This window comes from Leuresthes tenuis, unplaced genomic scaffold, assembly GCF_036924035.1.
Source record: "Leuresthes tenuis unplaced genomic scaffold, fLeuTen1.0.hap1 SCAF_24, whole genome shotgun sequence".
NCBI lineage: Eukaryota > Metazoa > Chordata > Actinopteri > Atheriniformes > Atherinopsidae > Leuresthes > Leuresthes tenuis.
In genome coordinates, this window is record NW_027325378.1 from 12,638,722 (window position 1) to 12,658,801 (window position 20,080).

General features: G+C 41.6%; 2 protein-coding genes across 2 annotated transcripts in view; both read left to right on the forward strand.

Annotated features, from left to right (window-relative positions):
• The window catches only part of prex2 (phosphatidylinositol-3,4,5-trisphosphate-dependent Rac exchange factor 2), an 80,966-nt gene extending 70,160 nt beyond the window's left edge, over window positions 1-10,806 (forward strand). Inside the window, exons 37-41 of the mRNA XM_072378219.1 lie at window positions 1,138-1,204; window positions 1,564-1,754; window positions 4,895-4,997; window positions 7,306-7,373; window positions 9,782-10,806. Of these exons, the coding sequence (XP_072234320.1) occupies window positions 1,138-1,204; window positions 1,564-1,754; window positions 4,895-4,997; window positions 7,306-7,373; window positions 9,782-9,827 (475 nt within the window). The 3' untranslated portion in view covers window positions 9,828-10,806. The remainder of the gene's footprint in view (window positions 1-1,137; window positions 1,205-1,563; window positions 1,755-4,894; window positions 4,998-7,305; window positions 7,374-9,781) is intronic.
• Window positions 10,807-12,460: 1,654 nt separating this feature from the next.
• cunh8orf34 (chromosome unknown C8orf34 homolog) overlaps window positions 12,461-20,080 on the forward strand; it is a 65,433-nt gene continuing 57,813 nt past the window's right edge. Inside the window, exon 1 of the mRNA XM_072378408.1 lies at window positions 12,461-12,752. Coding sequence (XP_072234509.1) covers window positions 12,684-12,752 — 69 coding nt within the window. The 5' untranslated portion in view covers window positions 12,461-12,683. The remainder of the gene's footprint in view (window positions 12,753-20,080) is intronic.

Consider the following 20,080-nt stretch of genomic DNA (forward strand, 5'->3'; position numbering starts at 1 on the left):
CAAGTGAACTGTTTAGGTTACTCTTCTGTAAGTCCGAGCTGAATATGTGAGTGGGCTTGGGTAAAATTGTCCGTCTTCATACTTTCAGCCTCATTAGACAAAATGAGGAAGGAAAACACGTTCTGCTGACTCTTGGCTGTAGTCATTTATTCTGAACATGCACTTGAGTCCCAGAAGGTGCAGGTATGCTTCCCACAGACTTCCTTGTGCAGTTATTATGTGTTCTCAATTACTTTTGATTTCAGGCGCGGTCGTTTATCATTACTATAAAATCTTGAATCGGGGCTGTGTTAACTCTGCTCTGATTCATTAATTTCATTAATATTATGTCGGGCTGAAATGCCACCCTCCTAATGAATGCCTCCTTGGCCTGATTTGAATCGCTCAATAGCAGAATCAGCGCAGATGAATGAGGTGTGCTTCACTGATTCTTGTCAAGTCTCCCTCCCTCAATGTCTGGTAACTGAAATATTCCGTAATTATATGTGTGATATCGGAGATTTTGCAGTAAATGGTGGGTTGTATGTCATAGTTTTATTATCGCCTCTGGCAAGACGTAATGGAGCAGGTGATTTTATTACAAGTGCTTTAATGTGGTGCCGTGCGTCTATTCTTAGCACACTGCTGTGTTACAGAGATTTGATGGAGTCACGTGCTGCTGAGCTTGCACTCGCAGCCCTGCGCCTCAGAAGGAGTCACTGCGGCCCGCTGTATTGCTCCGTCCTCATAAGGACACCAGCGTGGTGCTGCCTCCTGTGGAGGAGGAAGGAAACAGCACCAAATTGACTTTACTTCATGAATGAATGAGGCAATGGCATTTGGAAGTATGCCCAGGACAAGAGATGCTTAGTCTGTGTTTCTGCCTTGCTTTGCCCAAGTTATTCTCATGATTGATAGTTAGAGGCTGGTGCGCCATAATAAGCAGCTGGCCTACTTTTTCCAGAGAGGCAGCCAGTGTTCCTGATGACCTAATGGTGCAGAGAAATATTTTGATTTCATGCAATGGTGCTACAAGGGGGAAAAAAAATCCCAACTTGTCTTTGATTATTAATTAAAGTCTACAGAAATGTATGTAGATTGCTGTGCAAATAATCCAGTTAGCTTTACTCCTCATGTGAAATGTCTTCCATCCCACAGGGCTTTTTTCCTTGATCAGTCCAACATGCCACCCAGCGCGGCACCCAAAGCAGCCATCATAGATAAGGTAAGAATGGTCTTTAACAGCCTCGTGCTGCATTCATGACACCATGGGGGGACAAACATTGATAAACAGGATTAGATGCTGCAATATATGCATGATGTATGTGTTGGACCGTCACTGATCTTTGTTAATAGGCAGGATTAACTTAAAAGAGTTAACAAATGCTGTGATTACCTAATCTTACTTGTAGTTACTGACGTTTCTGAATCACTGAGTCAAAACTGAACCCTTCTGACAGATAATCTCAAGTGGCTCATAATCTGTGGATTGTTTTTCTCATACAACCAACTTGGTACACTTGATTTTTTTTGTTTTTGTAAAATCCTGCCTGCTCTAACCACCCGCCCACTGTTCCCACCCAGTTAATGCGTCCTCTCAATGCTCTGGAGGAGCTCTACCGTCTGATGGAAAGTTTTATCAGCTGTCGCCGCACCGCTGCCTGTCAGTACACCGCCTGCGGGGCCTCTGGAGTGGGGCTGCTCACCGTGGCCTCTGAGCTCTGTTCGCGTCTGGGAGCCACACACATTGTTATGTGCAACAGTGGTGTTCATCGGTGAGCGAGTGGGCACACGTACTGTAATGTATACGACTCTCTGTGAACCCTCTCCAGTTAGATTATATGTTCCTGCTTATTTGCCTGCGATCTTTCTTCCTTTTTATGTGACACTGCTCTCACCTTAATCATTTTATACCACACTTACTCCTCCATGCTGTGCTCCTTTTAGTTAATTTCTACCTCTTTATTTAGAGCCCTGCACTGTGCATTATGAGCATTGTCTATTATTACACATTTCTCTGCATTAATTAACAGTTGGGTATTCTGCTTAATAGGGCCCATTGTTTCTCAGACCAAATTAGGGACTTTAAGTAGACAGAGCACTTCACACAGGAAGGGGACAGGTCAATTACTCCCATTTTCATTGGATTCTATATACAGCTGCCTAATTCACCTGCTGCTGAGGGCACCATTCATCAATGTAGGAGTACAGAAATATCCTGATCGTTTGTCACCGCTGATCCCCAGCTCCAGCTTTCATCTTCATCTCATACCTTTTCCCTCCACCCGCCCACCCCTCTCTCTGATGCCCTTTTTCTTCACCCTGTGACAGTTTCCATATCTTTTAGTCAAAGTCACATGCACAGTCACGCTTCCACGCGCTCACACGCTCCCTATGTGTGAGTGATGGCTTGATAAAGTGCTGCGGAGGGAGATGCCTGCTTGCCGGGGCTCTAATAGAAAGTTCCTGTCGGCGCAATGACTTGTGCTACTTTATTAACCCACAAGCCTGCATGTATATCTGTGTGTGTGTGTGTGTCACACACTCGCCACAACTTACCCAGACAGGCATGCTAAGTGTTCCGAGACATAGCAGGTGACAAGTCCTGTCATATCTAGGGTTATTTGTGCACTGGCTTTCTACTTAAACACTACTTTACCCTCTGACGCTGCAGAATGATGAGTGTGTTGGGAGTAAAAGATCACAAGAGAGTGACTCACAAATGCCACAATCCTCAAAATCACCATCATCACCTTTAGCAGCCAAGGCTATATATAGAACCTACTTACTACTGGTTGTTTTCTATGCACAGCTTCAGAGAGGGAAAAAAAAATGTAAATGGTGAGCACACAAACTAAATCTGTAATAATTGAAAAACCTATGATGAAACCAAGGTCCTTAATTAGCAATGTGGAAATTGCTTTATCAGTGTGGCAGCCTTCTCAGGCACTATTGATTGGATTAGTTGGCTTGATGGATGATTTTTAATAACAGTGAAAGTGGAATATTTTGGGGGCATCAGCAATTTGCAATATGCTGCGCGGCTCTCCTCGCCAGATTTTTTTATTTTTTTTTTGGGTCAGTCAGCCCTGCAAAAACATTGCACCGTTTAGCAGTGAAACAAAAAGACAGAGGGTGAGAAACTAATCTAACAAAAAGTCTCCACATTCCAGTGCACCGACTTCCTCAAAGATGTTTGTTATTTTCCCTATTTTTTTTATTCATTATTTAGCAATTGTACATGCAGCTACTACTCATGCTTGGCATTTATGAGCTCTTTTTCCCTCCCCATCCCTTCGTCTCTTTCTTTGTTCCTCTTTCGGCACCTACTATCTTCCTCTTCCTTTGTGGTTGGTCCTCCTCTTATTTCCTCTCATTTATCAGCATGTACTCAGCTCTGGAGAAACACAGAGTGTAAATGGGATATGGGTTGGAACGACATAAAACAGATGGGTATAAATCATCTCTTCCTATCTCACCAGCCCTAATGAAACGGGAAACTGTGCAGCCTCGCACACACAGATTCTGTGCAGTTCCTTCATCCTGCTCCAGCTGAAGAGATATTTAAAGATCCTCTGTGGGTGACTCCCCCCCCTTCCCTCTTTTTTCTGTGTGGGAAGCTCAAAAGGGGTGCTTGAAATATTCTAGGGTGGCCTGTGAAAGGACATCTTTTGCAGTTCTCCTCTGGGATATCTTTTAGATGATTGTTTTTGTTAATTAGTTTTATCACGTCATGTTGGGCTGTCATAAAGTTATGCAACTGGAACCCAAGGGGACTTTTAAATCTTAATCTGATTGACTTTAACTAACTGCTTCTGGCAGTAGGAAGTCCCCCTTTGCACATCTGCTTGATTTGAGTGTTGGAGATATTAAACAAACAGCTCAGATTTCATAGTAACTCTGTAGCAATGCTGTTAAATGAAAGCGAAGCTGACAGCGTTGGAACTTTGGACAGTTCAATTTGCTGTGAAAAGACACTGGATCGATACGCGAGAAAGGTCACCCAGAAGCCTCGACTCTTGTCCCTGGTTCTCCAGAGATTTATTCACGGCGCTGCCGTCTGTGTCCATGTAAAGGCAAGGGAGAGGAAAAGTGTGGCCACACATTGCATGCGCCTGGGAACAAAGTTTGCAGTAACTAATGAATCACAGGCTCACGTCAGCACTCATTTTGCATCCATCACATGGTTATGGTGGTGAGAACATATCGCCTCTGCCACAGGAGACACACTGACTTGTCCTTGGACCCTTTTCTCTCGCGCTGCATCGGGCATCAATCCTGATGATGAGAAGAGTTCTCAGGTGCTGACACTAGTTTCACTCCCCTCTGTCTGCTTGAGCTAAGCGAAGATGAGGAACCTCTTTTATAGTCCTGACGCTGCATGTCTGCTCGCTGCATGTCTGCTCGCTGCGACTGATTCCTCAGTGGAAGGGAATACAAGTGAAATGATTCACTGGTGAGGATATGAGCAAGTACCAAGTAGGAGGAATGTGATGATAATGACTAGGTGTCAAAAGGAGCATGGAGAAGGTTGCAGTGAATTTGGCCAGAGAGTCAGCATACTGTATGTGGAAGAGAGCCAGTGTTGGGCATGCTTTTGTTTTCAGTTTATCTTCGTTTCAGTCTCTTTCAATCTGCTGCAGAAGGTCAATTTTTGCCTTGAAAGCGGAATTGATTTACATTAAGTTGAGAAGGAGGCTGTTATCACTACAAGGAAAAATTGTATGGAGATTGCATATTTTCAAAGTGTTGCATCAGTGAAAGAGGAATTTCTGGCATGACACTACTTTTGATCTTATTTGGCATTACCAAAGGCTGTAATTTGGGATTCATCCAGCCCCTTAATGAAAACCTTCCATGGAGGCAGAAAAATGTAAGTTTTTGCCTAACCGTATGTGTTTTCTCTAATCAACAGCTGCACTCTGAGTGTGACACTGGAACAAGCCATCCTGCTGGCTCGAAACCACGGCCTCCCCCCTCGCTACATAATGCAGGCCACTGATGTCATGAGGAAGCAGGTATAAGTTAATAAACAGTGTTGCTGTGTACAGAGTCTCCATAAACAGGATTCTTCGTGTGAATATGCAGAGTCTGTGGACACGTGGGCAAGATTTTTGGTAGCATAGTCTTTCTGGTCACATGCATATGATTAGTTGTGTGTGTTTCTTTTTTCTCTCTCTGTTTTTTTTTAAATGTATCTGCAGGCAAATGATGACAAACAAATATTGGCCTTTTTGGCTACAGTAGAAGCCCAGATAGGCTAAGTAGACAGGGTCACTGACATTATATCTGTGCTGCCTCCATATCCAGCTGCTTCAGCCCTTTTCAACTCATGAAACAATTTCTGCATCCAGAGTCATTAATGAATTGCAGGCTCCACTGAGTCCAACATAGGTGGCAATCCCATTGAGGACAGGTGGTTTAGCCCACTGACTGCCCTCACATAACTCTGTGTCTGTTTGGAAGTGTGTCAGAGTGCCAGTAAGATCTAATATGTAGATGTAAACAGAGGACATTTCAGTTTTCCTTAACAGCTGGTCTCTCAGGTTCAAGAAGCAAGCTCTCTTGTCTGTTGTCGCCCCTCTTCTTATTTCAGTCATCGCACATAAACATCAGCTGCTTTCACAGTATGAATCTGACCAAATTAGAGCGTAAAGACAAACTAAACAGAATCGCTGGGAGTCTGGAACTGGGGCGGGCTTCTACTTAAGCTGTTTGAGTGCATACAGCATCAGTTCAAGTGCCCCGAGCAGTGATGAAATTTCATTTTCTAGCCAACAAAAAGAGCTGCAAGGGCAATGCAACTCTGCTCTGTGTAATCTTACATTCTGCTACCTTGTGGAATTGTGATCTGAGGTATTTTTCACTGACTATGAAAAGTTGCAGGTATCGTTGAACATGTGGAGTCAGAGGAAAACTTCTGGTACCATTAGACATTTTCTGTTTGTTCACATCATTGCTGACCTTGAGGGCACGGATGAGAGATTGTCCAGTCCAGATGAGAAACCGGGGGAAGTCTGATGTAATATGTGTGTGTGCTTTCTTGCTCTGAGAAGTCAGCCGATGGATTAAATGGCTCTTTGTCTTCCTTTCACTTAGTCACTTAGAAAACGTTGACGGCACATAATCTGGTCGAAAAAGGATCCATGGATAGGATTCCCATCCTATTCTGGCACCTGTGGGATATTAAGTGTCATTTTTATGTAAATCGGATATGTCGGCAAATAGATTTTATTCACAAGAACAGATGAAGCACAAAAACGCACACAAAGCACTTGTTTGCACAAGTTAATGGGTGCAGTGTCCTTCAGGGACTTTAGGGGACATCCCTGTCTGGAGGCATCAGAATGGATGGCCATGATAGGAATCGAATAATTGCTGATGCTATCCTGTTATCTGGACGTAACTTTGAGCTGACGTACGATTGCAGACCGCAGAATTGTAACCAAGAGTTTGGCTATTGTACCATGGCCGGATGCCCCCCCCCAAAAGATGCTCCTTACTGGATATGATTATACTCTGTAACATACCGACAGAAGTAACTTGTTCATCTTCCAAATTCCATCCTTTTATTTCCGTACAAAAACTATTCCGCACGTGCTGTTTTGCACAGTTCTTCATAAACATTTAGTGTAAAAAGTATTTTAAATTCCAGGGTCTCCAGTTGCACAACATAGCTTCAACTTTACAACATACAATATTTATAGGATGGTGTTTCGACTCTGTGTATATATACATTTTCTCCTGCTGTTGACTCCCAGCCATTATAAACCTGACAGGAAGCAATCTCATGAGGGAAAACTCCTATCATTAAACAGAAACTGTCACTAGGGATGTGCTGTAGCCAGGATGACGTCCAGTCACAGCTGCGCTGTAGGCCCGGTGGGCTTTCACAATATGCTCCTCTCGTGTTTCTGAATTTACAACCAAAAATTGGAGCTGTTCTGTAACAAAAGCCACAGGGAACCAGTGGCTCCATCAAGAGTTTGGACAATAAAATCAACAAGAAATGAAAACTTCCCACTGCCTCCCGACCTGAAAGAATAAATCAACAAGTTATTGTTGGAAGCACACCCCAAAAGATGGCAAGTAGTAGAGAGTTTAAATTATGTGGCTCAGCATTTTCTTTCTCCCCAAAAGCTGAATCACCATCATGCCTCAGTGTAATTTTTCATATGCAAAGCTTTTGGAAAGGCACAAATGTTCTTTGGCTTAGGTTTTACATTAGGTCCTCTCAGTATACTGTTATCTTTTGTTTTCTATTTATTGCTGCATTTCGACTTGAATCGTGATGCCGTATATTGTTCCTGTCTGCTTGTCTTTTAGGGCGCAAGAGTTCAGAATTCTGCCAAGAATCTGGGAGTGCGAGATCGAACACCGTCATCAGTCCCAAGGTAAAAGTGCAGCCGTGGCCTGATGACTGTGAACAGTGCATTCAGTTAAAGGACAGTAGCTTTTCCCACCTTCAATTTAACTGTGGAATTTTACTGTGGGTTTATGAGTGTAAAAAAATACATTACTCGGCATTAATAGTATTGGTTTTGCTGAATCATCACTGATTATTTAAAGATACTGTGTCAGAATGTGACTTTACATGAAATATTCATTTTTTCCAGCTGCCGCTTTAGGAGCATGTGGTGATTTAAATAAAAGTGCATAACTCGAGATACATTTTCTTGAAAAATCTAAATGGCGAGATGTCTATGCTCGCTCCCATGACTCACAGCCTCTTTCCTGCACCCTACAGCACTGATGGCAAGCAGCACTTGTCAATGTTAGCTTAGAAAACAACAATGAATGACCATCTTCCCACAGTTTCTCGGTAAACACGGTGGTGGTAGTATCATGGTTGAGGGCCTGTTTTGCCGCTGGGACTAATGACTCCTCGATTACACTAGCAAATTCTGAGGGAAAATATCAGGATATCTGTTTGCATGTTGAATCTCAGCAGAGAGTGGTTCATACAGTGGCACAATGACCAAAATCACACAAGCAGTTCTCCCGTTGAAACATGTGAAAAGGACCTGAAGCGAGCAGTTCTCAGGAGAACTACTACAGTTGAACGGGCCAGAATTCCTCCAAACTGAGGTGCAGCGTAATGCTTGTTTCAGGGTCACACCTGATACTGAAAGCAAACGGCAGATATGTAATCATCATCTGTGTGCATTTTGAACAAAACTGAAGCTAAATGTTCACTTTATCCACACTAGAATAAAGGCGCCTACACCCAGCAGCTCCAAAGTGGAGGACTGCCTCCGCCGTTTAGCTGTGACATATAGATTTTTTTTTTGTGAGAGGGCAGCCCTTCTCAGCCTTTCAGTAAAGTTGACAAATACGATTAAAAGAGCAGGATGATTTGTGTTGAGACATCAGTTGTGGAGCAAAATTGCTGCAAAATAGCTTTCTGTCATAATCGTTGCAGCACACGAGGCCAAAAGAGAATTTGCAGGTGAGCTCTGTGGATCGTGTGAAGGTGAAAGATGCTTATTATGATATGGATGAAAAGAACTGGAGTGTTTCGAACCCGGTCTCATCAAGACCAAAGAGTGCATGTGATTATGAAAACTGCAGAAGACAGCAGTACTGCATCTAAATGCAAGAAATGGCTGAGATGCCGGGGAACCGTACAATGAGATTCCACTGGTTGATCATAAATAATGCAACATGAATAAGTTGCTGAAGTAACGGTTTCTGTTCAGGATAGAAACACACCATGTTATGACTGAGGAGTCAGTTGCTAGTGTTTTACTTAAGGTTACACAGCTGTTTAGTCCCAATAATGAGTTATTTTTGCATTATGTGTATATGCATGTGTGTGAGGAGATGCTATTACCTTCACTCTTGAACATTAATGTGAGTTCTATTGTTGTTTTTCTTCCATATAATTTCTCTAAACATTTAATTGATTTCCAGTCAGCCATTCCAGATTTTCTTCCTTCATGATGATGATTCACCACTATCCTTCCAGGTTTCAATAACGTGTTGGACAGTTCCGAACTCAATTTTAGTAGTTTCATCGTTCTTCTTACTCTGCTCTGTTTGCTTGATGCGGACCAATGATTTGACCCTCCTGAAACTTCCACAACCACAGCACTTGACTTTCAACATGGTTGTTTAAGAAATGAGAGCCACACGTTTCTGCCTGTTTTTATTCTCCATTTAATAGAAAATTGCTTCACCTCTTCGTGTTTCCACTTCTTTGACAAGTTGAATTCACGTGCTGGTGCCTGTTTTCTTTAATTTTGTCCTGAGCATGGTATGGTCCTCCATTTCCCACGTGTGCATCCTAAAGCCAAAACAGTATCTACAGCCACTGATTCTTCCACTGTCCTCTGAACACTACACTTCATTTATGTGTTATGTGAGGCAGGAGATGTCCATTCTCCCAAATGAATGAACCTACAGAATAAATAGTTGGTTCTAAGGTAACAAAATTGTTACAATTTAACAGTATAATCCATTCTTTCTCATAGATCTTCATTATCGTTACGCACTGCAATAAAGTTTGATGCAAAAACACAAAATACACTCAATATACAAGTCATTTTTGATCATTTAACCTATTTGATATAGTGTGACTTTTTAGCCTAAAGCTGAATATGCGCTGGTTTTTCCAGATGCCGACAGCACTTTCCTTGAAACTGGAGCTAAATGTCTGGTAACACCTCCTTAGAGATTGGAAAAGTGAAGCCGATCAGCAGTTCATTGCTTGGGGTTTCTGCATGTTTTTTTTTTAATGTCGTGAGGCACTGTTTGTAGACTGTAATTAAATGTCACGTCATATATGTGTGTCTCTGATCAGGTTGTACAAGCTGTGCCAGCCTCCACCCCCAGATGGTGATCCATAATGCATTGCTTCCGTGGAAGATTTGAAAGAAGACTGGAGGAACTTTGAGGCCCAGCCATCAAAGTTGTCTCTCCACCGATATGTTAACCTAATTAAAACCAGTGAGTTTTATATGTCCCGACTAGCTGCCTGAAGTGTAAATAGAGTTTTCAAGCCGTAAATAGTATTTTAATACTTTATATTTTTCACTGTTGTACTTTATACATGCTTTGATTATTTTATTTTTTTTGCATGTTGTATTGGACAAGACAATGACTCAGAGTGAGAAAGCAAAAGATTCTACTGGCTGAAGGGAGTTACTTTAGCTCAATAAAATCAGTGAGCTGATGGGATTCAGCTCACTGTCTTCATATAACGGGCTGATAATTAGGTTTGTCTTTATGAGGCACATTTGCATTTTGTGTCATTAGTATAATTTGCATATGAAATAAAAAAATATTCATACATATGTTAAAAGGATACTGGATGTAGTTTGGCATAAGTTTTGTTCAAATTACTTTGTCTCCTGATCAGGTTAGACTTGATGTATCAGTCCTGTCAGTATTGGTTTAAACATACGAATGTGTTTCTCAACATGATGCTGTAAATACGCATATTAAGCAAACCCGCTGATGGTCATATTGTTGTTTCTGACTGCATTTGGATTCACGAAAATGTTGCATGCATATTAAGATGATCAATAATGTAGCGGTATAAAACCGTCGTTTTCAGGAGATAGAGCTACAAGCATTATTCAGTTTTTCGACAGTACTCAGGATTGAAGCATCTTTGTGTTGCGATTGATGTTGTCATTGTAGAGTTGATGACTAGCTCACTACTATGCAAACAGAAACCGTGGTTATGAAATGCATCAATAAACTCTGGTTGTATTTCCTGGTCTCTGATCAACACAAAAGTGCATATTTCAGTCAAAGCACTAAAATGCTGACATGTATACAGTTTGTAAAAATATATTAAACCAGATAACAGTGGATGGACAATGCTGTGTTTTTGTTCAAATGGAGAGAAACCTACAGGGAAAAAAACTATGTACTGATCAGTATTGTCATTTTAAGGCTTTCTGCTTCCACGTGTCCTCGACTAGACTAACAGGAAGAAAAGATTTATTTGATTACATTTCATTTTCTGAACATTTATGCATATCAATTTGTATTTTTGGTAACTGCCATGAAGACATGTTAACCTTAACCACGACCGTCTGATGTTTTTAAGGAACTGCTATGCTGCATATTGTCAGTTATCCCACTGCTGTCATGAGGCTGGATTAACACATCTATATTTCACGCATCAGAGGCCTTGCTTCTCATTCACTTTGAATGTGCTAATGTCTTCCATCCATCCATTTTCTATGCCCGCTTAATCCAATTCAGGGTCACGGGGATGGGGCGCTGAGCCTATTCCAGCTGCCAGTGGGCGAGAGGCAGGGTACACCCGGGATGTGTCGCCAGTCCATTACAGGGCCACATAGAGGCAAACAAGACGACAAACCATGCACTTGTGCTAATATCTGTTGTTGTTGAATTGAATTATTCGGCCGTGGTTTTGCTTAACTGCTCCAGGTATTAAGTTCTACTGATCTCAAAAGAGGCAGACCCCGTGGAAGAAAAGGGAAGAGGGGAAATTATTGTGTGAGAAAGAAGCTATGCTTGAAACCAAAGTTGTGAACTGCGGTATGTCAGCCCTTTGCGATTTGGGACAGTTTCAGGCCTGGGGATGTCCATAGGCCAGTATACTGCTCACGAGTGAGAATGCAAAAAATGTTAAGGCCTATTTGTGCTTTAAGAAGGTAGCCTACTGTAAAGTCACCTTTTTATTTGTGTCCCATTAAAATGTACAGAATTTCTCAATACATGTTTTATCTTTTAAAATCTACAATTTTTTTGTATTACACACATGACATTTCCACAAGATCTTCTGCACAACACACCAAATTCTCAAGATATATTTGACCCATTTCCCGACAGTTTTTCCTGAGGGATCTGTTTATATCAACATATTATTGACTGCCTGATTCACAGGGCATTTTGTCCCTATATACCTAGCAAAATGTAATTCTTGTGGCTGTTGATATTATTCTCTCATTCGCGGTATAATAAAAAAACTAAGTTAAAAACATTTTAACTTGGACCTTAGATTCCTGATTTAGCTAGATGCCTAATTTTTTTATACAGCAAGTTTAGAAATCGTAACAAAAAATGCTAACTTAATGTAAGCCCTATAATTAATTCGAGTAGTGTCAAATGTTCTCCACCTTCACTTGTCCTACAGTTGACGTGCTGTATGCGCATGTAACTTGTACAACACTTTGGGTGTCTCTTGGCTCCTGTAAACGAGCCTGTTAAGCTGCGCTTGTCTATTCAAGGAAATACAGCTTTGTATAGTAATATAGGAACTTTCCACTTGTTTACAATATAGTCAACTGCATATGAGTAACGCTGCATTGACACGCGCTTCATGCTGGACTCTCGGGTTAGCCTGAGCCGGTGCAGAAAGGGGAGTGGCGGTGCCGCTGTTAACACCAGCAGCCAGTGAGCGGAAGATTTGTAATCTCTGTCACAGAGCTGCTGTGCCATTGGCTTCTTCACTGCCAAAAGAGTCGGCGAGGCTATAAGCTGGGGAAGGTCCCGGGCTGAGTCTCAACGATGAGACGGTCTCAGAGCCGCCTGCTCCGCGCTTGACGCAAAGCCGGTCTGAACTCAGCGCGGCTCCTTGCAGCCCGCTTGATAACATTTTTCTTTCCCCCCCGCCACCCAGTCAGTTTAGTCGCCGAGACGCCTCTTGAAGGACGAATGACTCCTCTGGCTCACCTCGTAATTTCATTCTGCTAAAAGCTCTTGCGAGGCTAAACAGTTTCTTCATGGCGTCTCCTCAACAATCAAGAATTCAGTCGTATCTGGAGAAGAATAAAATCGGACCCCTGTTTGAGGTGAGTGCGCAAATACACACCTCTGAAGTTTATTTGCCGGCAGTTTAAGGGATCATTGCTCTGCACCAGACTGCATTAACCCCTTTTTATTGATAGTTGGTGCCAGAGAACGAGAGCACAGCTGCTGTTGTCACTGAGTTAATAAGGATATCTTGTAATGGACTATTACTATCTGCAGCGTATGTGTTGCAGATGTTAAACCAGGCTGCAGGTAAAATTAAGAAGCGTCATGGGCTTCTCTGTGTGATACCTTTTGTGAAACGTCCCACAGCGCTCCGTTTTGAATGATATTGCACTACAGGCAGCCAATAAAGGAACACTGGCTGCTGTGTTTACCCTCACATCGCCATAATTAGCCTCTTTGTTAGTGATTTGCAGAGGATGGTGATGTTGCCACATTGCCAGTGCCAGACTCAACACTGTTGCAGTTAGTTGAAGTTACAGCTACTTAGGGAGGCCAGCGGTAAATCTGACTGCACAGCAGGCTTGGCTTTACTGTGTGCTCTTCTACAAAGGAAAGGACAGGGCCAGCTCTACCGCCTGTTTGCCAGTCAAGTGATCAGTGTGCTCATCGCCGGTTACCTGGGTGACATCTAAGCAACTCAGCAGGGCAAACGACTCGCTTCACCTTGTGCCATTGGACTAATAGCTGAAAGCAGGACTGAACAGGTGTGCGGGATAATCAGAACGCAGGCAGTAAAACATCCACTCGGACAGACAGCATGTAAGCGAGTTTGTCATTGTCAGTCTAAGAAGAGTGGCAGCTGGATGGACTGCTGTGCTATCAGTATGACTTTGAGAAGCAAATAAGGATACAGTGGGGTGACGTGAACTGTGTATGTTCAACACTGATGCTTCTATGGAAGAAGCACACAGACAAACATGGCATGCATGCAGAACAGATGTAAGAGCAATAGTGAGGTTTGTTTCAGCACCCTGGACAGAGGCTCATGCTTAATGTGCTGCTCAGCCTCTGAAAATGACAGTAAATCTTTTGATGAGGCCAAACCACACAGTGATAGGCCTCTGTGTGCTCCTGTTGTTTGTTTTTCCTTCGCTCCATATTCCTCTTCCACCTGTCCGACCCTCCCCTGCTCTGCCGACTGTGCTCACCTCTTTATTTCCACCGCTTTTCCCGATTAAATTGGTCGTCCTTTATGTGAAAATTGAAGATGGTGTAAGTGAAGTGTATTGGCAAAGCTTTTGATATCGAATCAGGAACGCGAGTCAGGAACTGCGAGCTTGAATCTTTTACATGCTGTGCTCAACATCCCGTGCTTTAGTCACCAAACAGACTCTTTGGTGGGATAGAGTACATCGATCAGTCCTGAGTTGTAATACTGGTGAATGGTGTATTGCAAACAGCAGAAAGGCAGAGGTGCTGCCAGAGTAGAACATTTAAAAACTCTCCAATGTCCCCCACTCTCCTCATGAGAAAATGATATAGTTTCTACCCTGCTGTTGAACTTGAAAAACCTTGACCATGTTATTGTTGTCCCCCTCAAAAAGCTGCAAAGAAAGAAGTTAAGATTTTTTTCTTTTTTAATAACAAATTAGAGTGCAAGAGAGACTGATATTCTCCTTGCATTTTTTTTTCTTATCAGATGTGGAGACTTGGTGCAACAGAGGTAATAATACAGCTGCTCCACTGTGCTGCTTCAACCAAAAAGGAGCTTTCTGAAAGCTTGATGGCCATTCACACAGGAGTACAAGACTCACAGGTAGAACACTAAGGTGGACCAAAAAAAGCTTTACATTAGACATCTCCATACACATTGGCAAGCAGATTAGATCAAATTACCACTGGTTGTGACAGGAATGTCTCAGGCAAAGCATAATTCAACACTGTTGAAGTTGACCGTTTTCGTTTGAAAATGCTGCATATATGATTTGTGCATATTTTACACGTGAGTGGAAATAGCTGTTTTACTTTGCCTGATGCCTCTATATATTTCAGCAGCTCTGTACAAGACCTCTACATCTGTCGGTGGGCCGTCTCCATAAGATTCGGACTAACAATATGTTAATTCCACTGCAAGAGAGACTTAAAGTATGTGCATAAATTATGGCCGACACTGTTCGTTGTCCATTTATTGAGCAGTTTATTCCCGTTATAAAGATATAACTATAGTTATGAAATAAAATCTCGGTTGAAAATGTCAATCAGGGTTTCCTCAATGCACAAAGATGTAGAGCCAAATATGTTTTTTTTCCCCTAAAAAATGAAAATGGGAAAATGTTGGCTGCAAAGATCTCCAGGATATCCAAACATTACAACAGCACATTAGGGAAATGGACATGTACAATGTAATTTTTTTCTATTAAATTACGTGGCAAATTGAACAGTATGATGCCCTAAGGTGTTATACGTTGAACACTTTGGGATTGGGGTTATGTAAACACAATTTAATTGATTTGAAATGTCTTTGAGTTATTCATGAATAATATCAATTGCTGCAGAACACTCAGAGTTTCTATGAGTTTCTGTTCACTGAATGATTTCAGTTATTGGGTAACTGAGCTACCAAAATGCATCTAAACAGCCCTAAATGTACAAACACAACACTAGAAGTTTGGTATGTACCATGTTTTGGATGAGTTTTCTATTATATTTCTTTACCCCAGCTCTTTTCTCCACTTTGTTTCTCCTCACACTCTTGTGCAAAGCATCAGCACACATCTGCAGCACTGAACAGTGTGAGTATCGGCCAGTGGGGGTTCATTTACTCACTCTGATGAGACACAGCTTATGATTTGCCAGAGAATTGATTTTTTTTCTCCCCCTCCTCTCACTAATGAAATGGTTACTTTGCAGAGATAGCAAGCTGAGTCAACACAGAGTGACTATCCTCCAAAAAGTCAAGCAGCCTTTCATAATAACTGGAGTAATTGCACTCCAAGCTGTTGTAGCACGTTTGGGTAAATTGATATTCTTTTCAAACGCTTTTTCGTGTCACCAAACAGTGTAAGTGCACTGTGCTATTTCACATTTTTTTTCACTGCATGCATCAAGAATCCCTTTCCCAGTTGTTTTATGTTTTTTTTTAAGGTCACATACTGTTTTGTTGAATCATTGAAAAAATGTACAAGAAGTATAAGCATCCTCTCTCTTTGCAGTTGGCAACATATCAGAATCACCTTGTTGTACAGAAGAAGATGCACAAGTCTTTAATCTTCAATTTATGATAGGGCTCCTGACATTTAAACTTGTGGAACAGGATGAGAATGTCAAAAATGGAGCAGTCTTTGCCTACATGGGCCCAAAGCGAACAACCCCCTCTCATCTTCCTCTGTGCTGTGATCTGACAATCATATCAGAGGGGATATAATGATCCTGCTGGAACAGTGAACCGACGGATCGTGTAAATGTAGCCCAGATCAAAAAATTAGATTGGGTTCAACTTTAATTGGTGTGAAAGTGCTACATTCCAACACTGCTCTGTGAAATAATTGATGTCATTTTTCAAGACAAAGTCTGACTTTTTCAGTGCCTTCAATGTCTTGAACATACCTCCGGTCGCTCGTGTAAATCAGATAAACTGTGGATGTGATATATCAGTTGGTTAAGAGAGTATTTGTTCCCAATAAAGATTATGTGCTGATGAGAATCAAGCTGTTCTGGAATCTCATTGAGTTCATTTACAACTGCACATCAGAAAAAGCTGAGAAGGTTATGTGAAATGGAAAAAAGAAAAGAAAAGAAAACCGAAAAAGGAACAAACCCACGAGATAATTCATGTTTTATCTCGTAATCTTCTTTTTTGGTTAGTATACAACTCATTTTTGCACTTCAGGCCAGCAATGCCTTCCAAAAAAAAGAGTTCAAAGTTGGGACTGGGGCAATTTGAGGCAAGCAATGAGGTAAAAAATTACGTTATTTGAAGTAAATTATGTCAACAGGGGATTGAAATTTGGCATAAATGCAGTTCCCACAAAAGACTGTATTAAAAACGAAGATTGACAGAAGATAACCAGTTTCTCAACAGTTGTGTGAGAAAAAGATTCAACTGTTTTAAAAAAAACGTTTCTCAGAGAGAGATTTAAATGCCTTTGCATATTTTTCTCTCTACAGCGTAGAAGATGATTAAACGAATCAGAGAATCTGGAGGAAACTCAGAGGGTAACAGGGCAAGCCTAAACTTAACACCCCACAATCTCTGATCCCTCAAATGGCACAGCATCATGAACCACCATTCGTCAGTTGCTGATATAACCACATGGGCGAGGAATTACTGTTGGAAACCTTTGTCAAGCACCTGTCAAGCACCTCAATATAGAGTTACATTCACAAATGGCTGTAAAAAAATAAAATAGAAGCCGTATGTCAATCCTTTCCAGATCGACTTCTCTGGACTCATCTGGGATGAACCATCAGACAGTGGGAGTATGCACTGGGGTCAGACAAATCAGCATTCGCTGCTTTTTTTTTTTTAAGAAGAAATGGACGTGTTGTGCTGTAAGCCAACGATGAAAAGGACCATTTAGACTGTTGCAGATGGCAGATGTTTATTCAGAAGAATCCACTGGAATTTTCGAGCAACGTACATTGCCTTCAAGATTAACTATTTTCCACTTGTCCATGCATTATCAACAAGGACCTGCAAAACCTCATTCTGCACACATCACAAAGGCCGAGACAGAAAAGTTTACAAGAAAAGTTTTCAAACACTAAATATCATTAGATCAATACCCATTAGATTATAATGGGTATCGCTTCGTAATTCCTATAAAGCTTTTTACAATCCGGTGTTCACTTGAACGTAATAGAGAGATCTCAGTTAGTACTATAGAGAGAACTGCAGATTTGAAATTGATTTAATAAATAAGGGGGGGCCTGGTAATGACTTCTTGGCACTTGGTTTTTATCTAATAACTGAATGTAAAGCAGCAAGCTGCTCTGTTTCTTCCACTGGAGTTGTTCTAGTAAAGTTAGATGATTTCGCCTCTTCGGATTGATTTATCTGAACCATATATCCATCCATGTGGAAAAGCTCCACTCGAACTTGGTTCACTGTGGAGTTCTTCTAATGTGCTGTGCTCAGGGTCTCTGTTGTCCAGCTCTGCTGAGCCAGATTTGAACGCACACTGATCTATTGATATAGTACATCCCCTGAGGAAGTTGTGTATTGGACATGGTGTGATTGGGTTTTGCCTGTTTACTTGAATCAGAAGCAGTCTGCCACATCCATTGGTATCAGGGAAGTTACACAATTATAAGTTTCCCAAAAACTTGGGATGCTGTGTCCGATGTAAACTAATCACAAAATGCATCTTAACACCAAATTTAACAGGAAAAAGAGCACAAAGACTAAATATCAAATGGTGAAACTGAGAAATGCTTTTTTTTTTTTACTCAGAAATGTTATGGAGTGATTTGCATTAACTTTTTACCTGTATGTGTCTGAGAGAAACTGTATATATATTGTCCAGCTTTAAAAGAAGATCTTAGTCATTTGTATAAAAACGTTTTGTTATTTTTTCTAACCCCCCTCCCGTGGAAGCATTAATACATTAGTCACTCAGTCTGTTGAAAATGTCTGGTTCCTCTGGCTCCCTTCAAGTGCCTTTGATGTTATTTTGAAGAATTCACTGTTCAAGGGTGAAAATAACCAGTAAGAGCCAGGAGGGGTCTTTAATAGGTTAATCGCTGCCACTCCTACAGCCTCCACTGCAGGGAGGGACGACTGTAGCCAGAACTTAAGCACAGCAGAGAGGGAGGGAGCTTTAGTGGCTGAGACAATGTATGTGTCAGCAAATACTCAGGAGCAATTGCAGCTGCTGTGCGAGTGAGTGTGTGTGGGTGTGTCCTGATGAGAGTTTGTCCTTTCTGCTGACCAGTATGCTGCTTTTCCATTGCTCCCCACTATCGTGGACATGTACAGATACCTGCAGTACTGGTATCAACACAATCAGTAGTGTGATCTGCTATTTTCAACATTTTTTCGACACAACGTCTGCATCACGTGCTCATGAACATGTCTGGTGTTCGTGTGTGAAAATAATACAAGTCTACCCTCTTCTTACAGTTACTCTAGTTCAATTGATTTTGTTTACATCCAGAATACATTTACCCAATCTCACGCCAGGGACAGTATGACAACACAGCTGTCTACATCCCTCTTCTTTTGCTGTGGTCCTCAGTTTATGCAAAGGACACAAAATAACTTGTATAGTTATGTTTATTACAGTTATTGTATTACACAAACAAGCATATTGCGGTTTCACACTGCAGCAGTAGGTGTAGCCGGATGAACGAATACACAGACAACCTGGCACAATAATTAACATGCTCTTACATCTCAAATATGCTCTGTATCCTATTTCTATTAGATCAGGTACTTTCGATGTTACTTCAAAACTAATAGGCCGAACTGGGCTATGGTTTTGTGTCTCTACGCACTTCTCTTCAGCATTGTTTGCCCTGTTTTAGTCAGTCGTTTCAGCTGTCTCTGTTTTGTCCTTTTGTCCTAGTGGTTCGGGGATGCATTGTAACTCAACTGGTTCAGTTCGTTAAGCTTTGAAGGATGCAACTCTATCACTGACAGAATATGATGTTGGGTTTGTCTTTATTCCTGTCAGTTTCACACCATAAGGAGGCTCAGACTAATGCATAAATACACTGTGGTGACAAGAGAGCAGGGGAGATGAAGTACTGGGTCTAGTTTTAGTGAATCTTTTTGTTGATAAAGTTTCAGGCTGACACTGCATGCTTAAATAGCGTTCTCAATGTCATAAATTATGTACGACATGATTGCACTTTCCTTCGCCCTTCTTTGCCCTTCTCTTCTGTGGTTTCCCCACCTGAGTTCTTTTTTTCGATGCCTTCAGTAATTCAGAATGCAGGGACACGAGAGTTACTGCTCTGCTAGAATTAGCTCCTCCACTCAAACGCATCCTCTTCCTCTTTCTGGGGATACACATTGCACCTCAATTTACAATGAGAGGGTGTCAGCTGGATAAAGGTGTTCTCCTTTTTCCAGATGACTGTCTCTTTGAATGTCTGTATTTTATCTGCCTAGCATCCACACAGGCACAAGTCAAGATGCTGTGGCAAAGCGAGGACTTCATTGTGTTGGTCAGTGAGTTCACTTATTTGTTAAATGTGTTAATTCGCTTTGAAATGAAAACAAAGCCCCAGATGTCCATCTGCTTTCTGAATGTACTCACATATGCTTCAGTCATTTCACCTGGTTTTTGGTAAATGGCACTGAAGTCATGCCTTTCCGTTGTAATTCTTGCTTTCCGGGTCGTGTGTCTCTTTAAAATTTGTTTTCAGACGGTCGGGATCCTCCCATTACTCCCCTAGTTTTGGGAAACCGCCCTGTGCC